Consider the following 13,397-nt stretch of genomic DNA (forward strand, 5'->3'; position numbering starts at 1 on the left):
ATCTGCCTCGGAAATCCTCTGCTGAATCTCCACGACAGCCCTTTCCCTTCCACTTTTCCGCACTCCATCTCCGGGCCGTTTGGACTCCGTCCTCAGCGACCCACTGGCGACAATCCGGCTCTCGCCACTGAATCATCACCTCTCCACGAACACAAAGTGGGATCTCAGCACAGGTAACGGAGAAGATACTTAACCGAGACTTCCTGATCTGTTAATGTATGAACATTAAATGTGTTCCATCAGTGCAGTTTGGATATGCTGTTAAATTGTGTCCTGCCATTTGTAGCAATGGAAAGCGATGTCAGACCAATAAACCTGTTCGTGATATTCGGTTGTTCTGTCACAAATCTTAAGAGGACTCGCACCCTCTTTCGTTAAACATTTTAGTGCCGTCTACGCATTGATAATATGATGGTTGTGACATGTAAATTGGGTAAAAATACATCTCTGAAAAACAAACAATATTTTGTTTACCAGAACAGTTCTGTTTGGATTAGTATAGATCTTTCCGTATAATCCTGGAAATGAACACAGCACGACGCTGTGAACATTGTCAGCAACTAGAAACATAGAAAACAGGTGCAGGGGAAGGCCATTCGGCCCCTCGAGCCAGCACCGCCATTCAATATGATCATGGCTGATCATCCAAAATCTGTACCCCGTTCCTGCTTTCTCCCCATATCCAGGTTCTATTGGAAGATGGGTATCCAGGTTCTATCCAGGTCTAGGCATAAGCTTAGGGGCGACCGGGCCTTTGCGGTTGCAGCTCCTAGACTGTGGAACAGCATCCCCCTTCCCATCAGACCTGCCCCCTCCATCGACTCCTTTAAGTCTAGACTAAAAACTTATCTATACTCCCAAGCCTTTCCCGACGTACACTGAGCAAGGGCTATATGTATATATGTATGTAGTTTGTTTGTTTATACTATTCTTATAACAAATGTAAAGCACTTTGGCCAACGAGAGTTGTTTTTTAAATGTGCTATATAAATAAATGTGAATTGACTTGACTATTGGGTATCAGTAATGAGTAATCAGTAATAATTGGGTAAATAAAAATGATGTCCAGCGAAGACTATTTTATTCACTTGTTAATTATTTATTTTCAGTCTGACTGTCTTCATAAAGTGGGATGGAATAGTCAGGAATCGGAGAGGATGATTAGTGAATGAACTCCACTCTCAGAATTTGTAACCTTCTGCTCTTGGTTTGAGAAGGAGAGATGGAAACAATGATCCGTGCCACGCCACTGCTGCTGTTTTTCCAACTCAGTGTGGTGAACCCCACCTCCAATCCCTGGGCTGTGTGTCCCAGAGGGTGCAATTGCAGAGAAGGCCTCAAGTATGTGAACTGCACGTCGGCCACGCTCCACCAGATCCCCGCCAGCCTACCGCAGGACACGGAGCACCTGGACCTCTCCAACAACAATCTGACCGTCCTCCCGACAAAAGCATTCCACACACTGTGGAGGATGAACATTCTCCTCATTAGTTCCTGCAATGTGAAGCATGTGGAAGATGGTGCCTTCGCCTTGCTGGAGAACCTCTGGAGGTTGGATCTCCAGAGAAATGACATCAGGCAGTTGGGCAGCAGTTTTTCCACTGGCCTTTCCTTCCTCAGTGAACTCATCCTATCGGATAACAACCTGGACAGGATTAGTTCACAAATGTTCCAGTACATGGATAATGTGAAGAAACTCTACCTTGACAAAAACCGCATTGATCACATCATGAATGGAGCTTTCAGAAGTATGACGAGGCTCCGGCACCTGCACCTTCAGGATAACAGGCTTGATTTCCTAGACAACGGTGTCTTCTTTATGCTTCAGAGTCTGGAGGTGTTGAATCTTCAGGGTAATCGAATCAAAGATGTGGACACCGGCGTTTTCACTTCATTGACTAGTTTGACCATCTTAAACCTTTCCAGGAATGGCTTGGAACGGATTAAGTTCAAGACGTTCTTGGGCATTCAGACTTGGGGCATTCACATCCTGCTGTCCCAGAATAACTGGACGTGTGACTGTGAGCTTCAGAGGGTTTTCGGCAAGTTGCACAATGTCCAGCGCTTGATGGTGGATGACTTACGACGAGGTGATCTGCTTGGAACCGCCGGCGCTGAGAGATTTGCCTTTAGCATCTGTTGATACGCAGCTGTGCATAGCAGAGACCGTCACCGTCTTGGTCATCACTTTCACGGTCTTCATCATCGTGGTAGCCGCCATTGTAATGGCGGAAAGGAGCAGGAAGAAACGGACTGGAAAGCACTGGAGTGAGGAAAGCGAAGACTTGAATTCCCAAGATTAATTCAGTGGTCATGAATAAGGTTCTTTCCTTATAGGTCGGATCCTTGGGTTGTGACTCTAAGCTAACAAGAATATTAAAATCCAAGGTTCAATCGATTGCCTGGCCTTAGTTGGCCAAACTGGGTGTGATACAACTGACCTTGATGTTATCAGATGAGGAAATGGAATAAATAAGCCTACTCCTGATTTACCACAATAATCTGGCCGAGATTTGTATTTGCTGGGACATGCTGTAGGCACCAGCATGGCTTCAAATGTTACCCAGTCCGAGTGTTAGCTGTATACACCAAAACAAAAGGTGTGGGACGATCACTTTACCTATTTCACTGTTTGTAGTGGGATGGAGAGGAGGAGGGATGTCCTTAAGAGCAGCAGACTGAATGGAGAGTGAAAATCTGCAAATAAGTGGGGGTTTCACAAGACTCCACCGTTACCCTGAACTGGTAGAGAATGCAAATGTAATTGTAATTATGTATGGCAAAATGGCCCAAGCAAAATTGTTAATCCATTGATGGCAAAGAAAACACAAGATTGGAATGCTCAGCTGAAAAGGACATAAAAATATTTATTGAAATTGTGTTATTTTGAACAGTTGTCATTTACAAGACTAATTAGGATGAGTTCCCAAACACTCTTAACGGGCTCGTTTGGGTTATAATGTTATCAACCCTTTCGTTGCAGCCTTGTAACACAGTTCTAGTCACTGCACATTCTCCACTATTGTTACCACTTGTCATAATGTTTCCATAACATAATATTTTCAAGAAAACTATCTTTGTGGTAGTCACTGTGGAATGATGGTCTGTAGTCAGAGCAACTGGATGCCAAACTAGAGCTAAGATATTAACAGAGAAACCGACAGAGGACATGACATTTTCTTTGACCTGGGAAACCCAGCAATAATAGAGGTCAGCTGGCTGGTCCTTGACTGTAAAAATTGAAATCATGTTTCCAGATAATATTCAGAATATTCTCAAGAAAAAGAAAACTTGAGAAATCAGGTTAGAGAATGAAAATTGTGAGCAATTATAACCATATGGTTATACTGGTAAATATGTTTCCAGTTAGAGCAAATGCATCACCCATTGTTTCACTGATAAACCATACTGGCATATTTCAGTTTATTTCCATGTCTGGTGCATACACAGGATTACAAGATTTTTTGAAGTCATGAATGATGCTCCAGAGTGAACCAATATTAGGAATGTTACAACATTTTGAGATTTTAAAAATCAAGCCTGTAATTTATCCCATCAGATAAAGCATAAAAGAACATTAAATTGATACCTAATTCACTTTCATATCTTCAGTATTAAAAATTTTATGGTCATTTCAATACTCGGAAATTAGCATCTTGTTCCCTATTGCTTTTCCATTAACTTAACACAACTGTGATTGAGGACAGTCAATTGACATAAAAGCCCATAACTTTCTTAAAAAATAAGAGAACTGAATGAAATTTTCATTTTTTATAGATTGAAGCACTCTGAAACAAATATGATACATCTTACTTGGATGACCTGAAATTAAAAGATATAATTAGTTAGTTACCTAATTGTAGATAATTACAAAATTGAGCGTTGTGACGGAAATAGTAATAAACACCCAGACTGCCTTGAAAATTCAAAAATGTGGTATTCTCAAGATCAGAACTTTAATATTGTAACGTTAAAACAAATATTAAATACCCAACAAAAAAATCATATTTATCAGTGTCATCAAATCAATTAAATTCATCTAAATCCAATTACTAGATCTAAATATCTATCCCATTCTTAAAAGGTTAAAAATATTTTTTTAAATAGCTAAATTTTTTAAATAGACAATAAGACAAAATATAGATGAATTAGATGTTCTTATGACATGATTGTGCAAAAAGATAATGAATTTGGTTATCTTGAGAGTGGATTGTGATAGATCGGAATGTGGCCGCTGCCATGATAAGCCCCGCGATATCGGCAGGATAGACACGGCCGATATCGGGGCCTAAATAACATATTTTGAATCATTAGATTATAATGAAACCACCCCAAAAAGCAAGGTAAGATGTTAAATAAACAATATAACTTTTGTTTTGTCCTCATGTGGAAGTCCTTGATGTTGATTTTGATCCGTGATGTTGAAGGCATTAGAAGTTGCGTTTAACTTCAATCCAGTGATGCAATCACCCAGCAACTTAAAAAAAAAAACGGGAACGGAAGCGCAGAACAAATTTTCTTTATCAACTTGTAAGTCCGAGCAAATGCCTCTCTGACAACCAATACAAACCTGAATTTTAATCCCCCCCCCCCCCCCCCCCCCCGGAATCGCACGCACAGGCAGTGGCGGATCCGGAGCTCCGCTGATGGTAGGTTTTGTAACAATGCTACCAATATGATTGTGTTTGGCTAATGATACTGCCTTTGCCAGGCACTTTTGGGGTAGGGGCTGTCAAGTGTGTGAGAGAGAGCTTTCTTATTATATTTATTGCAGACAGTAGTTATTTTGGCCAGAGGTGGTTGGCTTATCGCAGATGAAATACCCAAGTATTAACAATGAATCTGGACCAAGTGTCAGGAAAATTCAGCCACATTCCTGATTACAACTGATACTCTCTGTCACATAAAGTTGGGTGGAAAATTGGACTGCAAGTTGCCATGAACCAATTTTATCTCCTGTTATATCATTTTGCAGACACATTTTTGGGGAAGAGATGATGCAGTGTTCCAGGACTGGGTCAGAGACTGAACTGCTCTCCTTCTCTCACCACCCCACTTCTCTCATCATTGCCCAAAACCCCAGTCACCCTACTCTTTTCCCCACCAAGCACACATCTCTCATCCCTTTCCACCTTAGCCTTTGTCACTTACTCCACCCATTTGCCATTCACCACCCCCACCCCCTTCACTAATAACCATCTACCTCTTGTGTAGGAAGGAACTGCTGATGCTGGTTTACACTGAAGATAGACACCAAATGCTGGAGTAACTTATTGGGACAGGCAGCATCTCTGGATAGAAGGAATAGGTAGCAATGTTACAACATTTTGAGATTTAAAAAATCAAGTCTGCAATTTACCCATCAGATGAAGCATGAAAAGAAGTTTAATTTGACACCCAATTCACTTTCATATCTTCAGTATTAAAAAGGTTATGGCCATTTTCATACTCGGAAATTAGCATCTTGTTCCCTATTGCTTTTCCATTAACACAAAAGCTGTGATCGAGGACAGTCAAAAGCCCATAACTTTCTTAAAAATTAAGAGAACTGAATGAAATTTTCAGTTATTATAAATTGAAGCATTCTGAAACAAATATAAAACATCTTACTTGGATGACCCGAAATTAAAGCAAATAATTAGTTAATTACCTAATTGTAGCTAATTACAAAATTGACCGTTGTGACGAAAATAGTAATAAACACCCAGACTGCCTTGAAAATTCAAAAATGTGATATTCTCAAGATCAGAACTTTAATATTATTGTATTATATGCTGTAAGTCCGTAACAGATAGGTAAATAAATGACCATTTCTAGCAATAGACCAAGTCTTTATGGAGAAGATCAGTTGCTAGCTGGTACATTGGCATATCATAATCAGTAGCATCTTCTACTCAGATTGTAACCAATAAGCAACTCTGTACACCTTGTTTTTCCTCAACTTTTCAATTTTGACATTGTAAACTACATGTTTTTGCTCTTCAAACCACACATGACATGCCTTTCTGCCCACAACATTCCCATTAAGAATGTCCTGTAGATTCCATTTCTTAAGAAAAGGATAATTTTTAAAAATAGCCTGTATCCAAATAACAAACTAATCCCATTCACACAAGAATTCGCAATATAACATGATTTTTAAATCTCACTGTCATGAACATATGCCAGATGGAAGGATTTAATGTTTAATTCCCATAAATTAATCTAGAAACATCCACTCAATATAATCAAAATTATTATTTTTTTGCACAATACATGGGACTAAAACTGATATTTAGTATAAAAATATTGACTATGGATAGACAATAACAAAATATAGACGATTTAGATGCTGTTGTGACATGATTGTCCAAAAATGGAATGCGATCGATTGGAACGTTGCAGTTGTGGTGAATTTGAAGCCCATATTGGCAGGAAAAGCACTGTCGGTTCGTATGGGGCCCAAATCACATTTTTGCAACGTAAAATTTGATTAAAGCCATCCCAAGAAGCAAGATTATATGTAAAATAAACGACTTACCCTTTGTTTTGTTCCGTTCTTGCGATCCATCACGTTGTAGGCGTTGAGGGCGTTAGAAGTCGCTTTTTATTTTAATTCAATTATTAAATTGTCTCGCGATTAAAAAAAAAAAATCGGGAATGGAAGTCGGATCAATTTTTCTTCAGCAGCTAGCAGCCCGAGGAGGTCTGCCTCCAACAGGCAGTACAAAACTGTATTTTAATACCGCCCCCCCCCCCAAAGGTGCCAAAGTCGCGCACACAGTGGCAGAACTGCAGCGCTGCTGAAGGTAAGTTTTGTAGCATCGCTAGAATAGGTGATGGTTCAGGTCGAAACCGAAAACGTCACCCATCTCCCACTTGTCAAGCTTTCTCCCACTTCCACCTCTCCTATTTCAGCCTTCTCCTCCCTGCTCCAACAATGTGAATAACTGTGTACACCTGAAACCTTTTTTGTCCATTCATTCCACTAATGCTGCCTGACCTGCTGAGTTCCCCCAGTGCTTTTTTGATCAAGATTCCACATCTGCAGTTCCTTCTGTCCCCACTAAACTAGGAGTTAGATGGCTCTTGTCAGCAACTGTAAGCAGAGTTCCCAGCTGCTATGCCACTGCTAGATGGTCTATTGGGGAGTAGGAGAAAGAGTTGCTCTGGAGGTGGGAGAGAATGTGCGGAATGGAGGGAATAGCCACTTCTAGTGTTTGTGGCCGTCCCCTCCGCTCCCAAGTGTCCATTGGGCCCACTCCACTGGTTGCCGTGCACATGAGGTGCCAATCATGGAGATGCCTCCTTCATCAAAGGTTCACCCGGCGGTGCCTCTATATATAAACAGAGCACTGAAAAACAAACCAGCACAGGCTGGAATTAGACTTCACTGATTCTCATTAGTTTTATCTACTGCAGCTTTCACTCCTCGTATCGTGGTGCCAAAGAAACAAACATAAAAGTTTGGATCTTTACACATCGGTTCAGTCTGGTGCTCACAGGAGTGACTGTTGTACATCATGGCATTGTTCTCTGTGTGATTAACATCAGAGTTAAGATGCACCCAGGGGGATTGTGTGTGGTCCAGTTTCCTGACGGCTGCTAATAGACCGTGAAAAGATTGCTAGTCAATCCAACTTACGGGAGACTACTTTATGCTTGTGCACTTTATCGAACTGCAGGCAAAAAATGACTTCCAGACTGGAGCCAGTCACTGAGGAGCTGTACCGAGTATGAGCCATGGCCTTGAAAAGAGGAATTGTCTAATGAGGCAAAAGATGAAACTTGCCAGAAAATGCTGGAGTAACTCAGAGGGTCAGACCACCAGTTTTATTCACTCCACCAATGAAGGCCATGGCTTGAGCTGAAAAAACTCAAGAACGAGAATCTTCTTTCCACATTAACCTGAGTCAGGACGACCTCTGTCTCTTTACCTTGTTCTCCTTGAGCACATTTAAATCTACCTCTTTGACCAATCTTTTCATTATGTGATCTATCATGAAATTGTATTTGATAATCATCATTTTGCGACATTTTACTATGTTAAAAATGTATATAAATACACAACAGCATAAGATTTGCTAAATATTCTCAGCAAAATGCCTGTTCTCTTTCTGTATTTTATTTGCTTATTTTTCTAGCCAATATTTTTCACCGTTTCAAGTCAGATTTTTTTTTCCCCAGGTAAGGAACCTTTTCCATATCTACTCCCTGACCAAGCTAGCTACTTCAATAAGCATGGCCTCCGTTTCATCCAGATGTCTTCCATCTATAACTCTAGTCTCTCTCCTTTACTTTGTTATCACTCATTGGAAACATTACAGCTTACTTGTTCACACAAAGTCTGATACTCAGTTGGAGTATCCTGTATTGGATATCTTGAGAGGTTAATAATCAAGCTGCTCTTATATCTTGGTGCCATCGGCTTTCCAAAGTAAACATTGTGACATTGAAATGGGAGAAATGCTTGTACAAAGAAACGCACAATTACTCTGGCGCCAGTCACAACTGAATAAAGGTGCTTGGGTAATGAATACAGGGAGAGAGATACGGTACATGAACTGCAGTATGGAAAGATAGCAGGTTCTGAGTGTGCACTTCAAAGAGGATGCAAACAGTGTGGAAGGGTGGAGGGGAGGCAGTAGCTTTTGAGTAAACATTTGCATTTGTTTCCATGAATAACCTGACTTTAAAGGATTTGGGAACAGATCCATCATGAGATATCTGTACCTTTCATGTAAGTACAAATGGGTGAACAACAGGTTTTCGGAAAGCTCATCTATATATAACATGGATATCGCACAGCTAAAGGGAGATTGCTGCACACACTATTAGTATTGCCTGTTCCATATATTCTACCATCAAGTGCCTTGAGCTTACTTGTAACATGTTACTGTTTACAAGAAGAGGTGGTGCACTGAATCCAGTTATCAGGATTTGAGTATCACTAGCGAGGCCAAAATCTATTGTCCATCCCTATCTGCTTTTGAAAAGGTGCTGCCGCCCGCATCCCCTTCTTGGACCGATTCAGTTAGTCTGGTGTAGGTGCTCACTCAGGGATGTTAGAGACATAGTTCCAGTAGTTAGACTTAGTGATGATGAAATCATCTAGATATGTATCCAGACCAGCCTCAACAAGCAACCACGGTGGATTTTGTATATTGTACACACTGTGGCAGTGGTGGAGAAGTAAAAGCTTAGGGTGGTGAGTGGGGTGCCATTCAGGTGGGTCGCTTTGGGCTTCTTGCCAGTTGCTGGAGATGTACTCATTCAGGCACTGGAGAGTGTTCCACCTTGCACCTAACTTGAGCCTTGTGGATGTTGAAAGGCTTTGGGGGAGTTAGGGGGCCTCGTACACTACAGGATGGCCTTGTTATTATAGTTATGGGAATTATATGGTAGATTGAATTGTGGGTCTGGTCAGTGTGACCTCCCAGAATATTGACTGTAGGATTCAGCAATGGTCATGCCATTGGATATCAATGAAAGGTGATAGACTCTTGCTTGCTGGAGATGGTCAGTGCCTGGAACATTTGTACTCTTACTCGCAATGTTACTTGCCATTTATCTGCCCGTGTTTGGGTCTTTCTACATTGTGTTGATTCATAGAGGTTGGCCTCAGTTGAATTTAACAGACTCAGCCTCACAAAGTCTCACATTTAGGTTCATCATTGCTGTTCAAGGTAAGCATGTTGGTGCTAATCTTGTCTTGAAGGGTGGATTTTGAATGTTAGCTAGCAAAATAAAATGTGAGGTTTTATGTCTAACTTCTGCTGCTTTTTACAATTCATCCCAAGTCTCCAAATACTATTGAAGGATAAAATAGAATGTAGGACTCAAATGCACGCTAAAAGCCATTTCCATCCACTCTCGTCATCGACCCCCCCCCCCCCCCAACCCCACCTGCCTGAGAATCAGTCTCCCATCCTAAAGAAGCAGGCAAAATGTGTAGGAAGGAGCTGGTTTACACAGAAGATAGACACAAAATGCTGGAGTACCTCAGCGAGACAGGCAGCAACTCTGGAGAAAAGGAATGTGTGACATTTCGGGTCAAGATCCTTCTACGAATGGGTCCAAACCCGAAACGTCACCCATTCTTTCTCTCCAGAGATGCTGCCTGCTCTACTGAGTTACTTCAGCATTTTGTGTCTAAAAGAACAGACGTCTGCCAGAGTATCGATTTATTATCCACCCCTGTATCTAGTCCGTGGGACTATTTGCATTACCAAGCCTGGATTGGCCTGGAGGAGTATCAGACTACCACCTTCAGATCACTTCTCATCCAACTTCACCCACATCACATTGGGCGAGAAAGTGACCTTAAAGAGCAGAAGCTGTAACTGATTGCTGTCTTCGCTGCCAGCTAAAGGGTTCTAAGGGCGACTATTGTGTTTTCACCCTTATAATCAGTTAGCCAGGCAGACGCTGAAACTCAGGCCTTTCCAATCCTCTCAGAAATATGCTTAATGCTGGATTCCTAACCTTGTGTATAAATCCTCAAATGGCACTCTGGGAAAGAAAAAAAAATATGACCCTGTGTGCAATCTCTATGGTTCTTTATCCTTTATTCAGAGTACAACAATGGGATGCAAAGTAGAGTTCATCCACTGGCAGATTTTTCAGATTGGAGAAACATCTTGCACTACCCCGCCATTTCCCACTCCCTCTCCCGATTCACTGTCATCTTCTACGATCTTCTGCAATACAGTATTCCAGATAATTCTATCAATCCAAATTAAAATGGTTACATTTCGAATTGTAACATTAAATCATTTAGATGAAATGTTACTCCATAGCAACTTTAATAAGGCCAAGTGCAGACTCCCCCAACGCAAGATTCCACCACTCTCCCGTTCCCCCAATGCAAGACGTTCCCCAATGCAAAATTGCACCACTCACGCATAGCCCCCAAGTGCGCAGGCGGGGCTCATTTATACTCATCCCCCAGCACTCCCTACTCCTTCTCTTCACCCTTCCTCTTCAATATCTAGAGAGGGATTGGGGTAGAGAGGGAGGGTGGTAGAGGGAGGGGGAGGGGGATGGGGGTAGAGAGGGAGAGGGAGGTGGTAGAGAGGGAGGGGGAGGGGTAGAGAGGGAGGGTAGAGGTAGGGGGAGGGTGGTAGTGAGGGAGAGGGGCAAATAGGGAGGGGTTAAAGAGAGAGAGAGAGAGAGAGAGAGAGGGGGGGGTGGAAGGAGGGGGAGGGGAATAGAGTGGGGGGGGGGGAGGGAGGGTAGAGAGGGAGAGGGCGAGGGAGGGAGAAGGAGGGGAGTAGGTGTGGTGGAGAGGGAGGGTGGTAGAGAGGGTGAGAGTGAGGGTAGATAGGGAGGGGACATCTCCTCCACCCCTCCCCATCTACCTCCTCCACTCACCCCCACATCTCCCTCTACCACCCCACTCCCCACCTCATCTCCCACCTCCTCATTTCCCTCATCCTCCTCCCCTCACTCCCATTCCCTGCCCCAGGACCTACCCAGGCCGTAGAGCAGCACCAGGGCCTGGAACTCGGCCTAGTTCTCGTACCCGGCCCGGCCCTGGCTGTAGACTGCAGCTGTCAGCTCGGCCACTGCCTGGGCTCCACTGCAAGCCCCGACTTCATCTCCAGGCTCATCCCTGACACTGGACCCAGGCTTGGTTCCAGCGGCAGCTTCTTTTTCGGCTCTGGTCACGGCCCCATCCCAAGCCCCGGGGTCAGCCCTCACTCCAGCTCCAGCGCCACCCTCCCCACCGGGCGTCGGGCGCCTGCAACTGTCGCCACGTGAGCGCTGAGGTGTCCCTCTCACCCAGAGTGTCCTGTCCTGCCTTGTGTGTGCATTGTGACGTCACTCGGGTTTTTTTTCCTAAATGGATGAGTATTCAGGCTGTTTTTAAACCTTAAACAATTAAAAAGTTCGGAAATATAGGTGGGAATGTGATGGGAAGATGTTTATCGCCTCGACAGGTAAAATGTCAGTAGTATGTGTGGAAATGGGAAGGCTGTGGCCTAGCGTTTGGAAATAAATAGGAAAATAGGAAAATTAACCAGACACACACACACACACACACACACACACACACACACACACACACACACACACACACACACACACACACACACACACACACACACACACACACACACACACACACACACACACACACACACACACACACACACACACACACACACAGCCACACATGGCTGCACACGGCCACAACAAGACAAAGAGTTTTAGTATTATATAGATTGAAGTTCTCAGCTTATCCCGTGTTCTTGAATAACACGTAATTGGTGTCTTGTGACTAGCTGAAGCTTGAAACCATATCAAAATAAGGATGGAAAAACATAATGAAGCATGCAGTGCCCACTGATATGCTGGCCCTACCCTCTCTAGTTGTACAGTCATCTGGGAGAGACACAATAGAACTAAAACCTATTTGGGAAAATAACCGATAATTGCTTAAGGTTTCAAGCAAAACTTCTGAGTATGATTGTGCCACCACTTAGGTTGTTTCAATTACATTTTATTCCTTTGTTACAGAAATACGCTCCTCTTTCAGTGACTTGTTTAGCTGCATGCTCGTGCATGTTTCAGTGGCCGTGTCCCAGAGGGAGATGACTCTGAAAAACAAACATGTAACTTAACTCTTTGCTTTCTCAATTGATAATCTGAATAGGCAGAAACTCATCACTTCATGATTTAAAAATGCACATCAACATCCCCTCCAAGTCATGTTTTTATAATGAGAAAACTCGAGCTAATAGTAATGATTGCAAATGCAAGCTGCAGGTAGCATGTTAATTACAATCATCTGTTTCTTTTTCTCTTGACGTGCGTTTTACTGGATGATTTATGGGATGCAAAAATGGATATGATCGATCAAATGTAACCATGCAGTACATTATTTGTAACTCATGTCCTTTCTATTTTTGTATTCATTTGTTAATTACTGAAGTTTTCACTTCGAGCTACAGGTCATGATAAATCATAGTAACTTTAGTACCATTGAGAGTCTAGGAAAAACTATGCCAAACAATTGTCATCCTAACATATGGACAGGCATATACATTCTGGGGAACATTCCCTCTGTCTGTCTGTTTATGCATTTGTGCTCTCTGCAGCAAATTCCAATACTGGCATGTTTCATGTGATACATTGCATGATAAATAGCTCGCCATGGCCATTTTCATGGCTGTTTGCTATGTCACTTCCATTGAGCTACTAAGTCTATTGAAGCTTATACTGTAGATATTACTGAAGCAACCTGACTGGGACTCTGCGGCTCCTTGGTACCTTGTTGGCAATGTTCCAGATTGACAGTGGTTTGCCCAAGCATTGATTTAAGAGGCATTGTATACCAGCAGTTGGGACTGCTCAGACATGCATCACTAGTTTAACGAATTACTGAGGTTGGATCAGAGGAGAGAGTTATATAA

General features: G+C 42.6%; 1 protein-coding gene across 1 annotated transcript in view; it reads left to right on the forward strand.

Moving 5' to 3' along the window:
- Positions 1 to 2,303, forward strand: part of LOC116974890 (SLIT and NTRK-like protein 5) — a 52,525-nt gene extending 50,222 nt beyond the window's left edge. Inside the window, 3 exon segments of the mRNA XM_033023501.1 lie at positions 39 to 173; positions 1,215 to 2,080; positions 2,082 to 2,303. Coding sequence (XP_032879392.1) covers positions 39 to 173; positions 1,215 to 2,080; positions 2,082 to 2,303 — 1,223 coding nt within the window.
- The last annotated feature ends 11,094 nt before the right edge of the window (positions 2,304 to 13,397 follow it).

This window comes from Amblyraja radiata, chromosome 7 (assembly GCF_010909765.2).
Source record: "Amblyraja radiata isolate CabotCenter1 chromosome 7, sAmbRad1.1.pri, whole genome shotgun sequence".
NCBI lineage: Eukaryota > Metazoa > Chordata > Chondrichthyes > Rajiformes > Rajidae > Amblyraja > Amblyraja radiata.